This window comes from Sparus aurata, chromosome 10 (assembly GCF_900880675.1).
Source record: "Sparus aurata chromosome 10, fSpaAur1.1, whole genome shotgun sequence".
Classification (NCBI taxonomy): Eukaryota; Metazoa; Chordata; class Actinopteri; order Spariformes; family Sparidae; genus Sparus; species Sparus aurata.
Window position 1 is genome coordinate 24,993,746 of NC_044196.1, and position 24,771 is coordinate 25,018,516.

The 24,771-nt window shown below is 42.2% G+C and overlaps 1 protein-coding gene across 1 annotated transcript in view; it reads right to left on the bottom strand.

Moving 5' to 3' along the window:
* The window catches only part of sorcs2 (sortilin-related VPS10 domain containing receptor 2), a 582,832-nt gene that overhangs the window by 117,267 nt on the left and 440,794 nt on the right, over window positions 1–24,771 (bottom strand). The window contains 1 exon segment of the mRNA XM_030431509.1: window positions 6,374–6,492. Within this exon segment, the coding sequence (XP_030287369.1) occupies window positions 6,374–6,492 (119 nt within the window).

Sequence of the window (24,771 nt, forward strand, 5' to 3'; positions counted from 1 at the left end):
AATCAATCAATCAATCAAAGCTTTATTGTCATTTAGCTGTACCAACAAGAGTAGTGCAGCAAAAATTAGATCACGTTTCTCCGTGATCCTATAACACAAACACAATAAACACACACAATATATAAATATAATAATTTAGAACTAAAACTATGACAAAGGCTCGTGAAGTACAGTAGTATGCAGGAGAGGGAAACTCTGATGATCCTCTCAGCTCCTCTAACAATTCTCTGCAGGGCTTTTTTGTCTGACATACTGCAGCTGGAGTACCATGTTGAGATACAATATGTCAGAACGCTCTCCACCACACCACTATAGAAAGTCCTGAGGTTGCTGATGGAGAGAGAGACTTGTTTCAGCTTCTTGAGGAAGTACAGTCTCTGCTGGGCCCATTTCGTGATCCCTGAGGTGTTATTATTCGAGCTTAGGTCCCACGCTCTCCACTGATGTGGCCACTGATGCTGAGAGGTGCATGCTCAGGCTGTGACCTTCGGAAGTCGATAATCATCGCCTTCGTTTTGTCCACATTGAGCACAAGACTATTTTCTCTGCACCAACCCTATATATGTTTAACTTCGTTTCTGTACATAGATTCCTCATTTTTATAAATGAGTCCCACCACTGTGGTGTCATCCACAAACTTGATGATCTGGTTCCACTCGTGTCTGTATGCAAAGTAAATAAAAGCTTTGCTTGTGGAAGGTGGAAATGTGGATCATGTTAATAAATGTGTGGATCTATTTAAACAAGCTGTTGGTGAATTTACCAAGGTTCATCAATCTGTGCAAAACCTTTTATCAGAGGATAAAAAAAATGGATCATGTGGATTGGTATGAGCCCAGGATAATGAATCTCAATTACTTTCTTAAGGAGGTTGAAATGTGGAAAAAGGAATAATGTCTACAACCAAGAGTGGAACCACTGGACAGCATTTCTAATGTTTCAAAAAGGTCAAAATCAATCATCAACATCATCCAAGGCCTCTTTTGCTGCTAAATATAGCATCAGCTGAGAAGGCAGCTCTGGAGGCCTGATCTGCTGCTTTACTGGACAGACATGCTTTGCAGCTGGATGAAACCATCATAAAATCAAAGATGGAAAAGGTGGAACTGGATGCACAAATAGCAGCACCAGATGCAAAAATCAAAGTACTCCTAAGCCATGAGGAGGCAGAACCATATGTGGATGCTATGAATGAATATTATGAGGAAGCAAGCAAGCCGGTGGAGCCCACATTTACTGAGACAGCTGCTTCGGAATTTATTCAAGTAGCTGTTGTACCTAAAACTCCACTTCAGAGAGCAGTTGGACACTTCCATAGTAGCTCTCAAAGGGCTACCAATGCATCTAGATCACAACTGGAAATTCATGAAACAAGTACCTCTCACGATAATCTTTGCAACTTTTGCTGACCTCGTGATCATGCAACAAAATCTATCCTTGTTACCAAAAAGAGAAGTACCAGTGTATGATGGAAATCCCCTATCGTATCTATCCTTCATGCATGCATTTAAGTATTTAATAGAGGATAAGACTAGTAGTTGCCAGGATAGGCTCTACTTTCTTGAACAGTTCACATCAGGTCAGGCCAAAGATTTGGTTCGAAGCTGCTTGCACATGGATGCACGAAGAGGATGTTCAGAAGCCATGCACCTGTTGAAAAAACATTTTGGTGATGAAATGAAATTTGCAAATGCATACCCAACTAAGGTGCTGAACTGGGCAGCCATTAAAGCAGATGATGGGAAATCACTCCATGCATATGCTCTGTACTTAAAAGAATGTTGCAATGCCATGCAAGACCTGGAATACATGGAAGAACTGGATGTTACATCTAACTCAGTAGTAATAGCATCTAAGCTTCCATACAAGTCCTGAGAAAGATGGCAGACTACAGCATATGAAGCATTTCAAAAAACAAACACACAAGCACGATTCAAACATCTCATGGATTTCATAGAAACACAATCTAACATCTTGCTGCACCCAGTATTTGGAGATATTAAAGAGCCGACCCCCACTAAAAAATGAATCTCAAACTTCAGAACACCAAAAAGGGGCAGTTGCTTTGTTACTACGGTAAAAGCAGCTGAAGAATGTAATGCCAAACCACAAGAAGTTAAAGAGCAGATACAACCTGACACTCATATTGTCATTTCAGCCCTATGTAGCTTCTGTCAAGGAAAACATGCACTAGTGGATTGTTCAATACTCAAATCAGAACCACAGGAAAAAAGGTTGAATGTCTGAAGAAGAACGGTTATTGTTTTGGATGCTTAAAGAAAGGTCACATGAGCAAAGAATGCAAAAGAAGACTGGACTGCCAAATATGTCAACGAAAACACCCTACACTGCTGCACATTGATGGTAAAAGTTTAAAACAGGAAGCTCCACAAAATTTAATTCCTAAAGAACCAAAGGAAACATTCATCAATAATGCACTACTTTCAGTCGATAAAGTAACAGGAGCCGGTAAGGATGCACTGAGAACCTCATGAAGCAGGTAAATGCTAAGGGACGCAGGACAGATGGGACAGAAACGACCTGTCAAAATTATTATGAGCTCACAGGACTAGAGGCTAGCAATCTGGATGAAAGTGGATATTTTGATTTGCCTAAAATATTTACTCAAGCTAAGATTCCTGTTTCAAAGGAAAATCTACTTACCCAAGCTGATCTGAAAAAATGGCCTCATCTCAGTCGCATCCAACTGAAAGAGATCAACGCTGACATTGAAATCTTGATAGGAATGGATGTTCCTAAGGCAATGGAGCCCTGGCAAGTGATAAACAGTCAAGGGAATGGACCATATGCAGTCAAAACAATACTAGGATGGGTGGTCAATGACCCACTCAATTCTGATATGGACGAATCTGGAACGTCAGTGTCAGACAATTGCATTTCAGTGGATAACCTGAGAGATTTGCTTGTCCGACAATACAACCAGGACTTTCCCGAGAAAGAATACGAGGAGAAAAGGGAAATGTCTCGCGAAGACGGGAGATTTATGGACCTGGCAACGAGTTCAATTGTTTTCAAATATGGACACTACCACCTACCTTTACCTTTTCGAGACAAACATTTGGTTTTGCCTAACAACTATGAGGTGGCAGCTCAATGTATATTGAACCTTGCCAAGAAATTCAAGAAGGATACTGCTTATGCTGCAGAATACAAAATCTTTATGGATGATGTGCTAGGCAAAGGTTATGCATAAAAAGTGCCTCAAGAGCGGCTCCAAAAGAATGATGGCCATGTGTGGTATATACCTCATCATGGTGTGTATCATAAACACAACGAAGTTCAGAGTTGTGTTTGACTGTTCCACATCATACAGAGGCAAATCTCTCAATGGAGAACTACTTCAAGTCCAGATTTGGCCAACCCACTTTTAGGTATCCTGCTTAGGTTCCGTCAGGAACAAATTGCAATAATGGCAGACATTGAAGCAATGTACTACGAAGTACGAGAACATGAAGAGCATCGGGACTTCCTTAGGTTCTTATGGTGGCCACAAGCAGAAGTTACTCAGCCATTGGAAGTGTATCATATGAACATTCATCTCTTCGGTGCAGTATCATTTCCTGGGATTGCTGACTTTGCCCTGCAGCAAACAGGAAAGGACAACTCGGACAGATTCAGCATGGATGTACTTGATACAATTAAGCAAAGCTTTTATGTGTATGATTGTCTCGAGTTGGTGCCTTCTATTAAGCAGGCAGTCAAGCTTACTAAGGACCTCAGGGAAGCATGTGCCCAAGGAGGCTTTACTCTCACCAAATGGGTAAGCAACAGCCTCGAAGTACTCACAACCGTTCCTGAAAATCACAGAGCCGAACTAGTGAAACAGCTTGACCTTGACAGAGAGAAACCACCTCTTGAAAGAGTATTAGACATCCAATTGAACATCCACAGAGACACCTTTACCTTCATGGTGGCTGTCAAAAGCAGAGCTCCCACAAGACGAGCAATCCTCTCCACAGTAAGTTCCATCTATGATCCGTTGGGCTTCCTTTCTCCATTCATCCTAAAAGCCAAACAGATCTTACGGAAGCTTTGTATCCAAAAGTGTGGATGGGATGTAATTTGCCCAGAAGAAATATCAAAGATCTGGCAAAGTTGGATCACAGAGCTAGATCAGCTAAGCAGGTGCATGAAGCCTCCAAATTTTGGGGCTGTAAGGACTGCTTGGCTGCATCACTTCTGTGATGCGAGTGAGTCAGGATATGGAACTGTAAGCTATCTCAGGTTCACAAACTATGAGGGATATGCTCACATTACTTTTGTTCTGGGGAAATCCAGAGTAGCTCCACTAAAACAAATCACCATTCCAAGGCTTGAGCTCGCAGCAGCAACACTAGCTGTAAAAGTGGATAGGATGCTACAAAGTGAACTACAGATCAAACCGGAAAACTCTACCTTCAGGACAGACAGTACATTAGTACTCAACTACATTCACAATCAGACAAAATGATTCCATTCTAATGTTGCTAATTTGATTGCAGTGATCCACAACTTCTCTCAAGAAAATGGAGGCATGTAGGTTCCAGCGATAATCCAGCGGACGACGCCTCACGTGGATTGCATATGGAACCATTCTTGAATTCCACCAGATCAATAAATGACCCTGACTTCCTGTCAAGAGAGGAAACTGAATGGCCTAGAGCAGTGGTTCCCAACCAGGGGTACACGTACCCCTAGTAGTACGCGAACACATTACAGGGGGTACGTGGAAATATTTATTAATTTATTTCCAAGATGATAAGTAAGTGTTTTGTTCCTGATTTTTAAAGTTTAAATGCCTGTTTATTCAACAGTTTCAGTTTTTTGTGGTAAAGAGCTTTACATAACAAAGGCAGGTTTATTATTTATTAAGATTTCTTATCTATTTATTTACATTACTTATTTATTTTAAGGCAAACATATTATTTATTTTTATGTTTAATTTGAGTAAAAAAAAAAAAAAAAAGACTGGACTCTTCTGTAAAGATGACCTCTACTCCAGAAAGAGATGGAAACAAGTGCAATACCTCTACCAGACCTGTTCTGTATCCGTCACTCATGCACCAGAGGCAGAACTGGATCAAGATGAGAAGGAACTTGGAAGTCAACAATGCAGTAATCATAGTAGATGATACTGCACCTTAGGCAGGGTGGTGAAGACCTTGCCAGGAGCTAAAGGTCTTGTCCGGAGTGTTTTAGTTCAAACTAAGACAGGCATCCGGCAAAGACCCTTCGATAAACTCTGTTTACTTTTGGAAGCTGAAAATTGAACTTAAAGGACAATGTCAATGCCCCAGTCCCACTGCCCTGAACAATATGCACACAAGGACCACATTTACACTCTTTGGACTTTTCCCAATGGACTATATATTGCAGATATGCCACCATGGACACTTGCAAATGGACTTTGGGGGGGTTTATATGGGGCTTATAAAAAATGGAATGATGTATTCATCAAATGTATGTTGACATGGTGATGGAAAGATGTGAGGTGTTAAATACAAGGTCACGCATTTTGGCATATTTTGGTATGTTTCATTGATATTTGTCCTATGTTTTCTGGCTCCATTTGAGTATTATTCCTGTAATTGTTTTGCTATTTACTACTATTATGTAAACTTGTTTTCAGTTAATGATGGTATCCTCGTTTATAAATGAGATTATTATTAAGAACATTAGACTTAGACTCAGACTCAGATCTAGTTTAGTTCTATTAGCCATGGAGCTAAATGGCACTATTAGTTGATGGGAGATTGCCTGGGTTGCAAACTCAAATGATGGGGGAGCCCCCGCGGGCAAAGGGTTTATGCTCAACAGTACTCTGGCATATCCCAGTGAACACAGCTGGACACCAGACCAGGACAGGACAGTCTCAGAGACTGGCAGATGCCAGTTTGAAGATCTTTTTATAAGGTATTTCATTGTTTGTTAACAGTGAAATAACTATTACTGTAGGTGTAATTAAGGATGATTCTGATATAGTGTTAACTTAGCACCTTAAGATCAGTTTAACAGCCACGAAAAGGAACAACTCAGCTAAGATCAGCATTCCTCTGGTCACATAAAGTTTATTTAAGCTTAGTACAACAGGTAGGATCTGCATATACTATATATATACTGTATATGCTCTGTATCATTTATGTTTACAGAAATTCTGGCCATTATTTACTGCTTTTCTGGACCTGTTATAGCTTGACAGCTACATGGACATAAATATCTCTACATTCAACTAAATAAATCTATTATTAAATGTCAATGGTTAAAAAAAAAAAAAGGTAAAAAAAAAAAAATCTTTATTCTTTTTCTATTTCAATGAATTGATTAGAGAATACACCACTCTCCCGTTCACGTCCCCTATTGTGATGTTGTTTACCTTGACAAATATGTAATCATCCTGCACCAGTAGTGAGTTGTGGTCGATCTTGCCGAGGAACTGAGCCGTCACCATTTTGTCTGAACAGTTCTGGATGAGACAGGTAACATAAAGGTAACCTACAGTAACAGACAAGAACAGAAAACAACAATTATTGTAAGTGACATTTGAATAATGGTGAAAATGTTGGTTTCATATGTTTTACATATATTTTCAGAGGTTAACATACATCTTATTGCAATATATTTGACATTGATGTTTACTTTCAAGATTCCTTGAACACATATATTAACCCTCTAAGACCCCTTGTTGTAATATTACAACATTACCTTTAGCCATCCTAAAAAACAATCTGTTATATTTTATCTTGTTTTTTACCACATTTACAAATTCATTGGGTCCTATTGTTCAGTCTCACTATGCTATTGGATAGTGCATTTGTTTATAAGTCCCGCCTCATGGCCATGAACTCACACAACCTCTCATGGTTTCCTTCGGACAACATCGCTTTGTTTCATTGGACTGGATTCATCAAATTCATGTAAGTAAAATGTCTTCTATATATTTTTTTGTTGTTATTACAATGTCTAGAACATGTTGTTGCAATATTACAATGTTGGGTGAGTGTGGTAGTCAAAATAGCAGGCTTTTTGCAGTGGGAACAAACAGGTTGTATTCCTTCCAGTACACCACTGCCTGAAACAGTGTGTTTTTTGGTATACATGGAAAGTATACATACTACCCTTGTGTTGTGTTCTGGTCAAATTTGACTAATTTAAAAATTTTCTCTAAAAAAATGTAGTTAATTTGATCAGACTGACCTAAAATTCCACGACTTTGTCCACAAAGAGGATATCAACAGACTGTTCAGTTCTGGGAAAGGTGAAAATGTTCCTGAATGTTTGGTGTGGATGTCAGTGGGGGGAATGCATGTTTTCCTTTTAGTATGATAATTACAGAGCATCACAAGCAGTGTTGTCATGTCAAGGCAGTATTGTGTGAGTAAATGGCTGTTAATTGGGATGCACATTTCTTTTAGATAAGTAGAGCCATTTACATTTACATTTAGGGCATTCAACAGATGCTTTTGTCCAAAGCGACTTACAATAAGCAGACAGTATTGTCTGCCTGGAAAACATTTGGGAATTCATTACATGGGAACAGCCAGGCAGGTGCGCCTGCCCAACTGTGACCTTGAAGACGAGAAGAGCTTGAAGAAAAAGGGGAGAGGAAGCGATGACTTCAAAGTGGAGGGGAATCACAACATTTGTGCTGTCAAATGGTATGAAGACAGGAGTCATCACACTTAACCTTTGCTGGACCTGAACCTGTGCAGAAGATTTAATGCTGGGACAAAGCCAGCCAAACCTACACTGAAGTTGAGAGGCCTTACATTGTTGGTGCCTATAACAAGTACATGGGAGGTGTGGATTTGTTGGACTCATTTACAGCCAAATACCTGAGGGAGAAGACTTTGCTGACGTTCATGAAAAAACAAGCGCGTCGCACCAAATGTGTGCCGATACGGTGTCATGTTCAGTTGTGAGCGCGCATAATGCACGCCCAATCTAAAATAATGGCTTTGTGCACACTGAAGATGCTATATCTGAAACATACACACGCGCTTTAACCAAGACGGCGGCAAAAATCCCCCAGGCATGAAATAATCTTTGAATCCAAATTTGATGATTTTTGGAGCTCCCTCCATGCTGCCTCTCCTCCTCTGATCCTGTCTGCCACAGTGCCACTCTGACACGAACCGCGTCATACAGTGGCAGAGGGCAAAGTATCAAAAACGAAACTAACGTCTCAATATGCACAAGAAAGAAAGAAAAGCCAAGATTTTCGATTCATCTGTGTCAAGTCTGAGTCAAGTCTCAAGTAATGAATGCCAAGTCAAAGTCAAGTCGAGTCTTTCATCAGTGTTAGTCAAGTACGTCTCCTCCTTATTGACTTGCTGGCTTATGTTAGCTTCCTGGCTAACAGCTGATGCAAAGTGTTCTATGAGCTCAGCAAACTCATTATATAAGGCTCTTACTAATTACTGAGTAGTAGACATTTGCACTGTATAGGAACCTTATGGGATTTTAATTATAGTTATAGCTTTTAGCCTGACTCTCAAGTGTTGCCAGGGTGCAGGGTTAGGGCTTGTGAAAAACTCTAGATTGCAAAATGCATAAAAATATAAATGAATAGTCTTATTTTTTCTTTGGCATGTAACCATGGTATACGTAGGATAATGCTCTCCATGATACCATGAGTCCAATCATCCATGACAATGGACACTGCTCCATACTAGTAATTATATATTTTTCAAGATATTTTATGTTTGCCTTAACCCTGTAAGACCCAAATATAGAAAAACATAAGAAGATGTTGTTGTAGGAGGCCTCTGATGCAGAAATGAAAGAGTTTTTATAAAAAAAAGCTGTTGCAGGACGGGTGTAACGCATTTCTTTGAATACCGTAAATGACCAAATAATAGCCGGGTTTCAATTAACCGCAGGGTTCCCTTTAAACGCCGGGTGCAGGTGTATATTTTGATAAATAACCGCCGGTTACAAATAAATGCAGAGTCTAATTTATTATTTTTTTCAATCAAGGAAGAAGATGTGTCCACTGACACTGCACGTTTTTTCATCTTTGCCTCGAGAAGCAGCCGCTAGACGTTTCTCTGTCGACCCCAAGAGAGTGAGAGACTGGCGAAAAAAATCAAACTGAGCTTCAGTGTCTGTCTGAGGAGGACAGCAACAGGGCCAGGCTGCCTGATGGAGGGAGGAAGAAGGCAAGCGAGGAGATAAACATGCGGGAATGAGTTATCAGCAAACGGGCACGCAACGAGAGAGTGTCCCGCAAATCGTTTCCTCTGCCACAACAACTTCAGTTGGTCAAGACAACTGTTGAATTAAACACCTGGTCCCAAATAAACGCCTGGTCTGTTAAGTGACTGAAACAAATAAACGCCCCAGCTATTATTTGGTAATTTACATCCTGGCTGCACCTAATTACCAAACACACACACGCAATCACGCACGCACATACGCACATGGACACCGATTCAAATGTTAATGTTGAAACCTCTGATATTACAATCCTTCTAGCTGTCGTGACCCAGGCAGAACAAACACCCAATTTACAGTGGCAGATTAATAAGGACTCCTGGGCAACTAGCAGACCGGTGTGCAAGCAAGATGGAGTGACAGCGGGGACGGCCAATCACACAACAAATGGCAGAGCCAATCGAGGAGCTTGTGGGCGGGTCTAAACTAAGGGAAACAGGCTTCAGCTTGAGCGGCCGTTTTCTGCTTGGTCCTAGTGCTTGACGCGTCTCTGTTAAATATAGCGTAACATGGTTTTTGGACAGTAAAAAGTGCAGGGGACCAAAACGGCTTTTTAAAAAAGTGCAGGGATCCACTGCTCCTGGATCCATACAACCAATCGGAGCCAAGGGGAGTGTCTGAGAAGTGTCAATCATGCGCATGCATATGCTGCTGGCAGCCCCACTCCCCTACGCAGTGCTTACTCGGCAGTGCCCCATCCCCGCGCAGGTGCAGTGCCGGCTCTCACCCGGTCAGATAGGTTCAGCTAAAAGCCAAACTGTAAACTATTGCAGAGAGACAACAGCAGAAAAATGCCCCACCACTGCCCACGTCAAAGACAAGAAATAAGAAGACTGACAAAGAAAAGCAGTGTAAAAACAAAGAATTGGACCAAGCCAAAAATAAAGCCAGGATATGGGAGTGTCATTTCAGAGGTGAACGGAGCTGCAGGATTTATAAGGACTCAAGAGTGACGCAGAGTTGGCCGCTTTTCTGCTTGGCATGCAAGGACCCCTGCTTGATAAATGTTTCATTCAATTTTTTAACCACAAGGCTAAGATGGCGGTGGTTGCAGTAATACTCGCCATTCTGTATATCGCCGATATTGCAGTCAAGCTACGTAGCTTGTTGGTAAATCTAACTTGTTAGCTTGTTGGTAAATCTAGCTTGTTAGCTTGTATGCTAACTCTGGTGTTTAGCTTTGTTTTTATGGCTACTGGTTAGCAAAAGTGTCTTTCAAGTGACCAGGCAGTTATAAAGTCAGTTTGTGTTCAGTTAAGTATGCTCTGAATTGGTTTAGAGAAATAACATTACTCATGCTTCAGAAAGGCAGCATGGCAAAAATGTTGCACTGGGTAATGATTACCTGCTAACTCCATCTACTGCGATGTGAGGAATATTGTTTGTTACTTTGTTAATTTGAATGCGCCATCTTGGTTATCTGGCTTCCTCTGTTACCATAGTTACAAGCCTGCTTGTGCAGGGCAGGCTCCTCTGTGGGGAGGGGCTTTGAAGGCAGGGCTGCAGTGCAGCAGAGAGGAAGACGACGGGACCTGGGAACTGTGCTCATTCAAATATTCTGGCTAAATCCACTTTGCAGGCTGCAGCTTTGGGTCTTGTTTGATTAAGTTGAGGGGAAAATGGATTCTAGAATAACTCAAATCATTCATGGGGGCCAAATATGATACTACCATTCGGCATCTTTATAATAACATAAGTACCAGAGAATTTAACGGACACACAAAACCCTCAGTCATGTTGAGTCGCCCCTCCTTACTGGTTCTGTACTTTCCTTTCCTGCTTTATCTTTTTTCATGCTACACAGATTGTTTCTACACCTGTGCAACTGAGATGAAATATGACGGACAACTCTAAGAACTAAGCAGTGACTTATAAATAAAGACCAACAATATTTCAATAATGTATTAAATAATACTGAATGTAAATCTAACATCTGTAAAGTGGGGTGTATTGGAGATGGGTGTGTTTATTCACATGTGTTTGTTTCCCTACCACAGTAAGATGTGTGAATGCGTGCATGCTCAAATACTCATGCTTTCCTGCACATCAATCCCCCCATAATGTCACACTCTCAAACACACTCCCTGCCAGCCTCCCTGTGCACACCATTTATCCATCAAAGGACCGCCCCCATTTCTCTGGAGTCCAGTCCCTCTCGCCAACCAGTGTCATGGGTGCCAGGGGCATCGCTAGGAGCGCTAAACATCCAGGGCTTTAGCCCAGCAGCAGTGTTGCCTCAGTTACCTTGAAAAGTAGCTGAAGCTGATTACTGATTACTCCTTTAAACTCCTCTGAAGCTTGATAGTACTTAGTCGCCAGTACAGAGTGTACATCGAACCTTAATATTCTGTCATGGGGTTCCGAGGATTTCTCCCCCGGAAAATTTTGAAAATTGGGCTGTTTAAAGATGCAACTTCAACGTAGTTTGAGAAGGAAAGGAAGGCCAATTGTTGGGGTCCTCATTGTCATATATTAACCACAAATAAAGCTAATTTTCCGTCACTATAGGCTTCTGAGTAATGTTTATGTTAAAGATATTATAGCCTGTAATAAGACCTGTGCTGTTTGCATAGGCTATTAAAGCAGGTAGAACATTCCCTATCATAATTTCTTGGCTTTATTGTCTATCTGCATTAGGCCTACAGGAGGTTTTGTAGGGTATTAAGAGAAAAACATTGTCATTTAACAGAGACTACACATCCAGACTACACCCACCACCACAATTAAATTTTTCACGAACCTGAGCTTATGGAAGTATTATCAGGGGTTGGGGGAGATGATGTCTCACTCTCCACGTCTTCTTGCTCTGGCTGCAACTTCTTTTTTTCCCCCAAAGAACCTCTGTATATCCATAATAACTAACTACTATAAACCAGGGATGGAAATTACCTTTTTTGTCCACCTGCCACTGTGACTGATAAATTCTAAAATCTAACCTACCAGCCACTAAACATTTTTACCATCCACTTTTTATGCATAGAGGTCACTACAGTGTACATCTATTTTAAAAGCTGTTTTCTTGTATATGCATACGTTTGATGGCATAGTTGCACATCAACTACTTCAGTGGATGCTATTGCATCATCTAAGACAATGCCACCCATTGCAAAGCCATTGCAAGTGAAATACAAGTGAAAGTGAAACCAAGATGGTCGACAGACAGTCAGCAACACCAAGTTGCTCATTTATTTCTGTTCAAAGCTTCTATAAAAAGAGACCCTTGCAGGTAAGAAAAATATGGTGACATCAAGTAACATCTAAGGAGTCAAGTACTGAGTGAAAGTATTGATTTTATTTTTAGAAATTATGATTAATCACATGTCCACTAAATTGTACGTCATGCATCACAGGCTAAATTTCAACTACAATCCATAGGCTACGATTAGTATATTACCGCTGCTGTAAATCAACATGTTTATGTTTTCAGAGTGTAACTTAGAAGTTTTTGTGTGTCTTATTTTGTAGAGCTTAGGAGCAGAGCATAATAGACAGGCCTACAAGATAGTCAAGGAATTGCCACAGTCAAGTGAGGAGGAGGATACTAGAAGCAGTGAGGAGGAATATCTGCCAGAACAGGAAGGACTAGCAAATGCTAGCAGTAGTGACAGTGGAGCTGAGGACACTGAGTCTGAAAAATGATGGCGAGGGCGATGAGGCTGAGGGAGCTGAGGATGCATGTCACACATTGACTAGATCGCTCAGTGGTCCACATTGCCCCTTCCTGCATTGGACAGTCTCCATCCGATGTGGACCAGGGATGGAGCAAGAAAGAAAAGAAGATGCTCAACATTCCAAGGCCATTTTTCCTGAAGCTGTACAATCAGCATATGGGAGGAGTAGATCTAATGTATCAGTGTGTTGCCATGTATCCCCACAGACGCAGAAACAAACAATGGTACATCCAAGTGTTCTTTCACTTCCTTGACATGACCACTGTGAATGCCAGGCACCTCTACAGAATGCCTGGGTTGGAACAGAAGGATCTTCTGCACTTCAAGGCATCTACAGCTTGTGCACTTATAAATGCAGAATTGGTCAAGACACGCGCAAGAGGAAGACCCAATGCCATCCCACCTCCAGTGAAGCGCAGACCTGTGTCCAAGGCACCTCCTGAGATCCGATTTGGCCCTGGAAACCACTGGCCCCAGCTCACCGCAGCAAAAAATGCTAACAGATGCCATGATGCTATGTGCACACGAACAACCAAGTACATCTGCATGCAGTGTCTTCTGGCTTTGTGCCCTGGGTGCTTTGCCAATTATCATCGAAAATAGTCCCGCAAGGAGCAACTAGCATGCTTTAACAAGAAATCTATGATGCATGACACCTCTAGTCGAGATACTGTGAGGATCTATATTTAGTTCAGAGACTTGTTATTAGTGTCATACTATCATCACTTCAGAGAATCTACCAGGTCCATTTTTATGCCAGTGGTCTGTTTTGACCTGGCTAATAAAACAGATTTTAGTTCTGATTTTGATGTGCTGGCAAAGTTTAGAGTAAGATTCCTTGCAGTAAAGCTAGCCATTATATTTTTTTATAGTTCACATCACATTTCACATTTCAACACACTTTATTTTACAAGTTTATTAATTAATTAATTTTTTTGTTAAATACATATTTTTACAAAACGCATGCTGTACACCTGAGTGAACATGTAATTATATCTTTATAAAACATGAATTGAAAAAAAATCCATTTCAAACCTTGTTTTTCATGCCTAAAGATGAATAAAAACACTTATTATATTAAAAAATCCAGACTGAGGTTATCATAATTCAGGCATGAAAGGGTTAAGCGTTGATGTTGTGAGAAAATTACACAGTCTTCCTTTTGGTGATCAAAGTTGACAAGACAGGAGGAGGAAGGGAGAATGTCACATTACTTGAGGGGTCACAAGAGCCACAGGTTGGGCACATACCCCACATGTGAGAGACTTAGCAACTCTCTACCTCACAAAGGAGAATTTCCACTACAATGTGTACAATGCAATGCCTAGAAACATATTTTCTTGTATAGGACATGAACATAGTATTTCTCTATGTTCAACAGTTAGGATGTAATGCCACATTTAAATTTACTTCCGTTCTTATAAACTCTGACAAAAAAGTAGCTCTTGCTTACCTTTATTCGCGTGCCACAATAAATAGTTCCAACTTAGAGTCGATGGTTGCCAAGCAACGGGGTAGCCGGCTCCATAGACATATATACAGCCGGCTCAGCTACCCGGAGTGGGGAGTAATAATTAGTAGCAGTGAAGTGAAGACTTGCCAGCACTAGAATGGCCAAGACGGTCATTTTGAACGTTTTCAAATGTATATGTGCAATAACTTTGTCTGTATTTAAATTTTGAATAGTTTTTATATAAATTACATAAAAGACAAAGAAAATATTTTATGTTTTACCTATTTCAGCCATAAGCGGTCATATTGACTGCGCATCATTTTGCGGGGTTTCATTGTTAAATTTGTTTGTGCTTATTTGTGAATTTACTTGTAAGTTAATTATTATAAAGTTTTATTATATAGCCTGGTTGGCACCATGGGCAAACAAGAACGGGAGTTCCCCCCTCCGTGAAACAGCAAGCGGAGCTGTTCAACACGAAGGTGCTGAAGTGTGGTGATGCAACTCTGACTGTGTACCAGGGAAAGCCGAGGGAGAATGTCTGCATCCTGAGCACCGTGCATACAGGTGTGGGCACTTTAGTGGGGCAAAGGCAAAACCAGAGTCTGTGATTAACTATAACAACACCGAGTACGGCGTGGACGTCCCGTACCAGATGCAAGGGCGTACTCCGTCAAAGGCAGTACGCGAAGATGGCCAATGGCAATCTTCTATAACATCCTCAACCTGGCTGGGATCAATGCCCACGTCTTGTTCAAGGAGTGCACCTGCAGCAGGAGAGCCCGCAGGAAATTCCTGCACCAACTGTCAGAGGAGCTGAGGGCAGAATACATGGAGGGGAAAGGGGCTGTGGCAGTCGGCACAAGGTGGGCAGCAGCGGAAGCAGCCACCGCAGTAGCACGCAGACAGGGACACGGACACGGAGGCAGTGCCGAAAGAGCTGCAAATGGAACAAAACATCGGACACTTGCCACAAGCCCGTGTGTGGCAATTGTGCGAGGAGACCGGAAGTAATCTGTGTAGACTTGACCATTGATCACAACGGCTCTTTTTTTGTTTTTGTTTTAGATCAGCTTGTTCCAACCTTTTTCAATAATTATTTTTTTTAATTATATATCAATAAGTGTTAAAATAAAATCTTTAATAATCAAATAAGTTACTTTTAATTGTTAATTTTCTTGTTTTGAGTATTCTCTATTAAAATCTTGTGCAAATATATGCAAAAATTGCGGTTTACTATGTGCGATGATATGAATATTGATAAATGTATAATTAAACTTGTTAAAATGAACACTTTTGGGTATTCACTCAATTGGGTATTTACATGAGAGATAATAGTTAGAGTTAAATCTAGCGGTACAAATGACCGCTTACGGCCATTCCAGTAATGTTGGAATTCCGGCCCTTCTGAAGTCCAACTGTCATTTTGGTCCAATCAGAAACATATTGTGGAGTGTCACTATGGGCGCGCCCTGATCAGCGCCCTGACAGAGGTAAGAAGCATGCTCTGGCTGAGGTTCAGCACTACAGACCATATCTAGCACTAGGCACAGTGATTGAGGGGCGGTACCTACCGGCAGTGCTCCTCAATCAGCTTGAAATGATGACAGCTGTGTCTAATCACCAAGTGAGGACACCTGGGTTCTGATCAGCCTGGACCATAAAAAACTGTGACTGAGCCTCAGCCCTGTAAGGCTCATTCTTGCTCTGCATAGGATGCTGTCGGGCGGTAAGCTACACACATCACTCACTCCCCAATAGTCTGCACTGTTGTTGATGGCATTGGTTGATCCTAATTGAATGCTTTTCTATTTCTAGGCAACCTACAGAGAGAGAACTTAAAGGGACTGTTGTTGGAAATAGCCCGGACTCGGGAGGACGATTTATGTTGACTGCCTTAATTCCCCCTGCCCCCCTATGTTAATTTCCCTAATTAAAGGATGTTGCTTGTGAACTCTCTCTCTCTCCCAGTGTCTTGGTGTTGGTCGAGCCCCACAATATAATTTGACTGGATCTAACTCTAGGGTTGTGGAAAGTGCACTGTTATGCCCTAACCAAGATATCGATCTTTAAGATTAATTGGATCAGATCTGACTGGATTGATCCCGCCACAGTGGCTGGTAAACTGATTCAATTCACTTGCCAGCACACAAATTCACCAGCATTTGGCGGGTGCTAATTTCCATCCCTGCTATAAACGCTGCAATGGTAATAAACAGTAGGCTAATAGACGGGCAGGCTGACTCTGCCCATATATGGACATATGTCATGAGGAAAGCCAGGCCAGCTTCTGCACAATTTGCGCTGGTGACAATGTTGCATTTGTGGCTGCTGGCCGTTCGATATGCAACCACATAAAAACCTTTCATCATTAGGTATATATATTTGATCTATCAATCTATCCGGGCACGTAAGTGGCAAGAGGAGAATGAAAAGGAGGAGGAGGGGGGACCATGTGTCACTGCCTAGCCCTGGGAAGAGCTCTTTTGCCTGGGCAGCTGGCCCAGACAGACAGCCTCTCCTGCTCACCCTCCACAAACATAGGCAGCCCTGTTCAGGCTGACAGCTTTCACATTGCAGGCAGCATATTTTTCTGTGGGTTAAAAGACTGTCTTCTCAAGGGATTTTAGAGGTGTTTGTGTTTTCCCAGAGGGGAGGTTTATGATGAAATAGAGTGTGCCACTGCAGATACACAAAACATATCCTTCATTTACCCTTCACTATCTGTCCATGTCTGACTTTGCCTGCTCAGGTTTATTTAGAGTGGGGGATTATTGGGTTAGAGACCCAAGAAGTCTGGATAACACATACATCTACATACATGATGACACACATCTACAACCATACATTAACAATCCCACATAATCTTAAACACACACTACTTCCATTACCCTCTTGCCCCTTGGTGGGGAGTTAAGCACCAACCTGATTGTTGGGTGCTGAGTGACAATCTGACTGTCACTCAGCTGATATGATGATTCAGTTTTGCTGTTGTTGCCCTGGGGTCCCCTCACATCCCTCTTTAACGCTTTACTAGCATCGTTGATATTTCCACAGGTCAGACTGTTCTTTACTGTGGCCACCGCAATGTGACATTGTTGTGTTTCTGCAGAAACTGATTTTTTTCCCCCACTTTCTCACACAGTGGTCTGGACCACAGGGAGTGTTGTAAAATAATGCAGTTGGCCATAGCAATAAGAATTGTGTGTTGTTCAATAATATTCACTCAATTTGTTCTTATGCACCAGTTTAAAACTCACCATAATGTTCCACATTCTGGTTGTTTAAATTAGTGTTTTAACCCCTTCAGACCTGCATTTTTTTGGCTGGGCAAAATGTTTTTATTTTAAATGATTCTGACTCCTCTCCAACATTAAAACAAAGTGGAAAAATTTTTTTTTTTTGGTAACTCATGTTTTTAATAGTATTTCTTCATGTCCATTCCAATGGACGCCACGACGAGATGGGCGTAAAATGTCATAAAAACTTAAGAAAGATAAGGCTGAGTTTTTCTACATAGCAATCAATCAGATATGACCTAAACATCTGGAACTGGATGTTTGCATGGTTTTGAGTCTGTGTACAGTTCTGAACATGCAAATGAACTGTATCACTGCGTGGGTAGGGAACAGCAGTGAGGTAAGGAAAACCAGAAATGACACAATCTTGTGAAAACATGTACATGAACAAATGAAAACAATAGATGTATGATTGTAGATAAGATTACCTGAAAAAAATTACTGGAAATTCCAACATAACCATACTTTTTATGGTAGGGTAATGAACTGATAGAACGTTAACTTGGAATGGAACTGGAACTTGAACTTGATGTTTTCATACACTACCAGTCAAAAGTTTGGACAAACCTTCTCATTTAATGGTTTTTCTTTGTTTTCATGACTATTTACATTATAGATTCTCACTGAAGGCATCAAAACTATGATTGAACATATATGGAATATTGTAGTAAACTAAAAAGTGTGAAATAATTCAATATTTTAAAATCTTCAAAGTAGCCACCCTGTGCATTGATTACTGCTTTGCACACTCTTGGCATTCTCTCGATGAGTTTCATGATGTAGTCACCTGAAATGGTTTTCCAACAGTCTGTTAAATTGTGATTTCTGAACCTGGTGACTCGGATGAACTTATCCTCAGCAGCAGAGGTGACTCTTGGTCTTCCTTTCCTGGGGCGGTCCTCATGTGAACCAGTTTCGTCGTAGCGCTTGATGTTTTTTGCGACTGCACTTGAGGACACATTCAAAGTTTTTGCAATTTTCCGGACTGACTGACCTTCAGTTCTTAAAGTAATGATGTACTGTCGTTTTTCTTTACTTAGCTGATTGGTTCTTGCCAAAATATGAATTCTAACAGTTGTCAAATAGGGCTGTCAGTTGTGTACCAACCTGACTTCTGCACAATACAACTGATGGTCCCAACCCCATTAAGAAGGCAAGAAATTCCACAAATGAACCCTGACATGGCACACCTGTGAAGAGAAGCCATTTCAGGTGACTACATCATGAAGCTCCCTGAGAGAAGGCCAAGGGTTTGCAGCACTGTCAACAAAGCAAAGGGTGGCTACTTTGAGGAATCTAAAATATGAAACATATTTAGAGTTATTTCACACTTTTTTGTTAACTACATAATTCCATATGTGTTCATTTATAGTTTTGATGCCTTCAGTGAGAATCTACAATGTAAATAGTCGTGAAAATAAAGAAAAACCATTAAATGAGACAGTGTTTCCAAACTTTTGACTGGTAGTGTATATTCTCATTTTCGATGAGTCCTCCTCTGTCACTCAGTGGTGTGCACGGGGCCCAATTGTTGAAAAATGTGTGCTAAAGTGCCGTCTTGGGAGCTAAAACGCTGCTAAAGTGCTCTCTTGGGACCAAAATGCATGCTAAAGTGCCCTCTTGGGACCAAAATGCACGTTAAAGTGCCCTCTTGAGAGCCAAAACACACTAAACTACCCCCATTAAAACATGATAAACTGCCCTCTTGGGAACCAAAACGCGTGCTAAAGTGCCCTCTTGGTTGGCAAAACACACTAAACTGCCCCCATGGCTGGTTAAAACATGATAAACTGCCCTCTTGGCAGCACAAAATGCAATACTACCTATGAAGAGCTTACAGGTATTTTGTTTCTTTATATACTGACACTAAACATGTGAGTGTTAGCTAAACCCACCCAACTCCTGATGTCCATTGCAATGGAAAAAATCCTATAAATTAAATTAATGATATGATATATGTTCAAAATAACTTCAAATATTATCACAGTTAAAATTATACTGACAGCAAATTTGTTTGGCCAGCATGAACATAACTTTATATTTTGGATTGAAAATGGGCACTTACTCTTCCCTCTCTGCACTGGCTCTGCCATGCTTGTCTTGTCCGATGTCTGTCACTTTCTCTGAGCGTGCTTAAAGTCATGACATGATTGTGATTGGATAATTAGGATCCAATCGGTAACCAGCATTGCTGACATCATTCAATGACAGAGTATTCATTGGTTTAGAGACAGAAATATGTCATGTCCATTCCAATGGACACGGGGTCTGAAGGGGTTCGATGGGGACCAATGCAAACTTGTATGACAGGCATTTTAGCAGAAAAATAACACAGCGGCTTCTCTTTTTGAGTTTTAATGACATTTGGCAAACTGCTTTTAGGTGTGTTACCGCCACCTTGTAGATCGGCAGGGGTTTAAGTCAAGACATTATGTGACACAAATAGGCGATGAAATGACACTCCAACACCACTGCACAACCCTGCGGCTAATCAGCGCAGGCCCTGATTTGGTCTTTATGTGTGTGTTGAATGGGATCTATATGCTAGTTGTGGGTAAACACAAGCTGTCAACTGGGAAAAATGATGCCTCCAGACTGACGTTAGGGAAAGTGTTGTTTAAGTATTTTAGATTAATTAGATGGATGCACTTTGAAAGACTATTAAATTGTATATAAGCCAGTGCTTGATATAGAGTTTTCTACCTAGAAGTTATTGTTAACAAAACATGATGATGGAGTTCTAGGATAATGTGATTAGATTCTTGCCGAAAAGGGCAGTAGGTAGCTGGTCTAGTCTTGGTTAATTGTTTTTTGTTTGTTTGTTTGTTTTTTTAAAAATTGATTTACTCACATTTTTTCAACCAGTAGTCCTATGGAGCAGTGTTTTTACTAGTGGTACTACTGTTTTGTTTGTTTTTTTTTTTGTTTGCAAATGAGAGTGATATAACACATATTCATTGGCAGTAACATGCCAAATAATGTAGCAGAGAATAAACATGAATGCTAGCTGTCAAACATGGATCTTAACATTTCATACCCACACACAGTCCACAAGGTTAGAATTCTAATGCCCAATAAAATCAGGAAAGGAAAAGCGTAATTAATCCGTTTACCTACAGTAAAGGTAGTGCTTATAACTTGGTGACTACTGCTACTCTCTTGCTTTTGCCTCTGGTTTCTCATGGTATGCCTGCTGAAATTGTGTTAGACAGTTAACTTAACCCTCATGCAGTGATGTGCACAAGGGGGGGGGGGCAGGGGGGCAGTCGCCCCCCCCTCGTGGCTCAATTGTTGAAAAACGCACGCTAAAGTGCCCTCCTGGGAGCCAAAACGTGTGCTAAAGTGCCCTCTTGGGGGCCAAAAAAGCGTGTCAAAGTGCCCTCTTTGTTGGCAAAACACACTAAACTGCCCCCTTGGCTGGTTAAAACATGATAAACGGCCCTCTTGGGAGCCAAAACTCACACTAAAGTGCTCTCTTGGGAGCCAAAACTCATGCTAAAGTGCCCTCTTGGAAGCCAAAACACGCGCTAAAGTGCCCACTTGGGAGCCAAAACACGCGCTAAAGTGCCCTCTTGGGAGCCATAACGCGCGTTAAAGTGCCCTTCTTTTCACCTCTGCCCTTCAAAAAGTCTGTGCACGCCACTGCCCTCATGCCCTCCTCGAGCATTTTTGTACATTTTTCTCATTGTTTTTTTTTTTTTTTTTTATTATTTGATTTGGTGATCATTTTGGCTATGTTACAGCTTGTGGCATGAATGTATGAAAGAACTTTTCTTTTTAGTCCAATTTTTGAAACCCAGTGTATTTAACTCTTACATATCTTTTATTTTCTTTGCACCCTTGTGGCAAAAATATACACGCACAAAAGAAATGCCATTAGACCGCCATACATCATATTTGTTTCTGCTTTTTTTCATGAATCACTTAAACAACTTCAGACCTACTCAAAACTACCAAACATTCAATAATTTTCAGGATGTTAACCCTTTTAAATGCCAGTTTTATTGTTTGAATTATGAATTAGTTATTTTAAAAAATACACAAAATTCATAATTTTCCATATAATAAGTAGTAGGCTGATGGGGCTTTGATGGTGATTAGAGTCTTGGATATATCAAAGATGAGCAACACAATTTATTTGATTGCATTTGATTTTTTATGTAGTAACTAGGGACTACTAACTTGTTAGGATTTTATCGATACCGGTACTGATACTCCTTATTGGTACCGATACTTATTGATACTGTTATCGATACTACAACATGTCATTTTGTGTAAAAAAATAAAGACTTTACAAGATGTTAAAAGATTCAACACTTTTTTTTTTTATTACCACAAGGTAATAATAACGCTTCAACAGAACAGAAGCTATGCAATTACAAATACTACTGAACAGATAACCAGGACTTCTTTATCTGGCGGATGCCGGAGCACAACGCGGCAATTAAGCTGCATTTAGCACCGAGCAGACAGGAAGTCAAGCACCGAAATAACGATATAACATCCAGTTACTTTTCAAAATAAAACACTCTGTGTTGACACAAGCACACAAATCTCAAAAAAGAGACAAACACAAGCTCTTCTGCTAATGCTAAAGACTGCAGCGCCGTGGCAGCGGCACCCGGTTTTGTTTCTGCGACGTCAAGTCACGGTAAGTTTGTAGTCATTACAGTTGGGTAGACATTGAAAAACCGATAAAAAATCATCCAAATAAAAGTTAAGAATAAAAAAAAAAGTACCAATAACAGTACTGTTTGTCCAGAATCTTAACGGTACCCTGGTACCGACCCAATTAGGAGCCGGTACCAAAAAGTACTGGCCCTCGATATACATGCCTAGTAGTAACAGATACTCCCTCTAACCACCTTCGTGGCCAAAAATGCCTCATTGACTTCCATTAAAACCACATTTTCCCATTGTAGGCTGATGCATGAAATTCTTGTATTTTTACCAGTTATATTATGGAGCCGTGTGACTACCAGGGCCCCCAAGAGTGATTTTTGTGTGTTTTTGTGTGGCATGTATGACACACACACAAACACACACAAAACACTCTTGGGGGCTCCATGGAGTGATTTGTGTGTGTGTGTGTGTGCGTGTGCGTGCGCGTGCATGTGTCACATATGCCACACAAAAACACACAAAATCACTATGTCAAAATGACATGTTGACATTACAGAATGCATGGTTTTATACTGTAATGGCATCCATCCATCCATCCAAAGGCATTCCCAGGTCAGCTGGGTGACATAGTCACACCAGCATGTCCTGGGTCTTCCTCGGGGTCTCCTCCCGGCGGGACATGCCAGGAACACCTCCCAAGGGAGGCATCCCGGGGGCATCCGAAACAGATGCCCGAGCCACCTCAACTGGCTCCTCTCGATGTGGAGGAGCAGCGGCTCTACTCCGAGCTCCTCCCGGGTGACAGAGCTTCTCACCCTATCTCTAAGGGAACGCCCTGCCACCCTGCGGAGGAAACTCATTTCAGCCGCTTGTATCCGGGATCTTATTCTTTCGGTCATAACCCAAAGTTCATGGCCATAGGTGAGGGTAGGAACGTAGATTGACCGGTAAATTGAGAGCTTTGCGAAAAGCAGACATGAAATCAAGTGGCTCCCGAACCAGACCCCCTCCGGCCCTAGGCTGCACCTAGAAATTCTGTCCATAAAAATGATTAACAGAACCGGTGACAAAGGGCAGCCCTGCCGGAGTCCAACATGCACTGGGAACAGGTCTGACTTACTGCCGGCAATGTGAACCAAGCTCCTGCTCCGGTCGTACAAGGACCGTACAGCCCTTAACAGAGGGCCTCCGACCCCGTACTCCCGGAGCACCTCCCACAGAATGCCACAAGGGACACGGTCGAATGCTTTCTCCAAGTCCACAAAACACATGTGGACTGGTTGGGCAAACTCCCATGAACCCTCGAGCACCCTGTGGAGGGTATAGAGCTGGTCCAGTGTTCCGTGGCCCGGACGTAAACCGCATTGTTCCTCCTGAATCCGAGGTTCGACTATCTCCTCTCCAGTACCCCGATAGTTGGAACACACCCTCCGGTCCCCCTTTTTGAATAGGGGCACCACCACCCCGGTCTGCCAGTCCAGAGGCACTGTCCCTGACTGCCACGCGATGCTGCAGAGACGTGTCAACCAAGACAGCCCGACAACATCCAGAGACTTGAGGTACTCAGGGCAGATCTCATCCACCCCCGGTGCTTTGCCACTGAGGAGCTTCCGGACTACCTCAGTGACTTCGGCTTGGGTGATGAATGGGTCAACCTCTGAGTCCCAAGCCTCTGCTTCCTCTATGGAAGGCATGTCAGTGGGATTGAGGAGATCCTCGAAGTATTCCTTCCACCACCCGACGATGTCCCCAGTCGAGGTCAACAGCCCCCCACCTCCACTGTAAACAGTGTTGGTGGAGGACTGCTTCCCCCTCCTGAGACGCTGGATGGTTTGCCAGAATTTCTTCAAGGCCGACCGGTAGTCCTCCTCCATGGCCTCCCCGAAACTTTTCCCAGGCCCGAGTTTTTGCTGCCGCGACTGCCCGCGCTGCCGCACGCTTGGCCTGCCGGTACCCGTCAGCTGCCTCAGGAGTCCCCCGGGCCAACCAGGCTCGATAGGACTTCTTCTTCAGCTTGACAGCATCCCTTACTTCCGGGGTCCATCACCGGGTTCGGGGATTGCCGCCACGGCAGGCACTGGAGACCTTACTGCCACAGCTCCGGACAGCCGCGCCAACAATGGAAGTGGAGAACATGGTCCATTCGGACTCAATGTCCCCAGCCTCCCTCGGGATCTGGCAAAAGCTCTCCCGGTGGTGGGAGTTAAAGATCTCCCTGACAGAAGGTTCCGCCAGACGTTCCCAGCAGACCCTCACAATACGTTTGGGTCTGCCAGGTCTGTCCAGCTTCCTCCCCTGCCAGCGGATCTGACTCACCACCAGGCGGTGATCAGTTGACAGCTCAGCCCCTCTCTTCACCCGAGTGTCCACGACATACGGCCGGAGGTCAGATGACACGACCACAAAGCTGATCATTGACCTTCGGCCTAGGGTGTCCTGGTGCCACGTGCACATATGGACACCCTTATGCTTGAACATGGTGTTTGTTATGGACAAACCGTGACTAGCACAG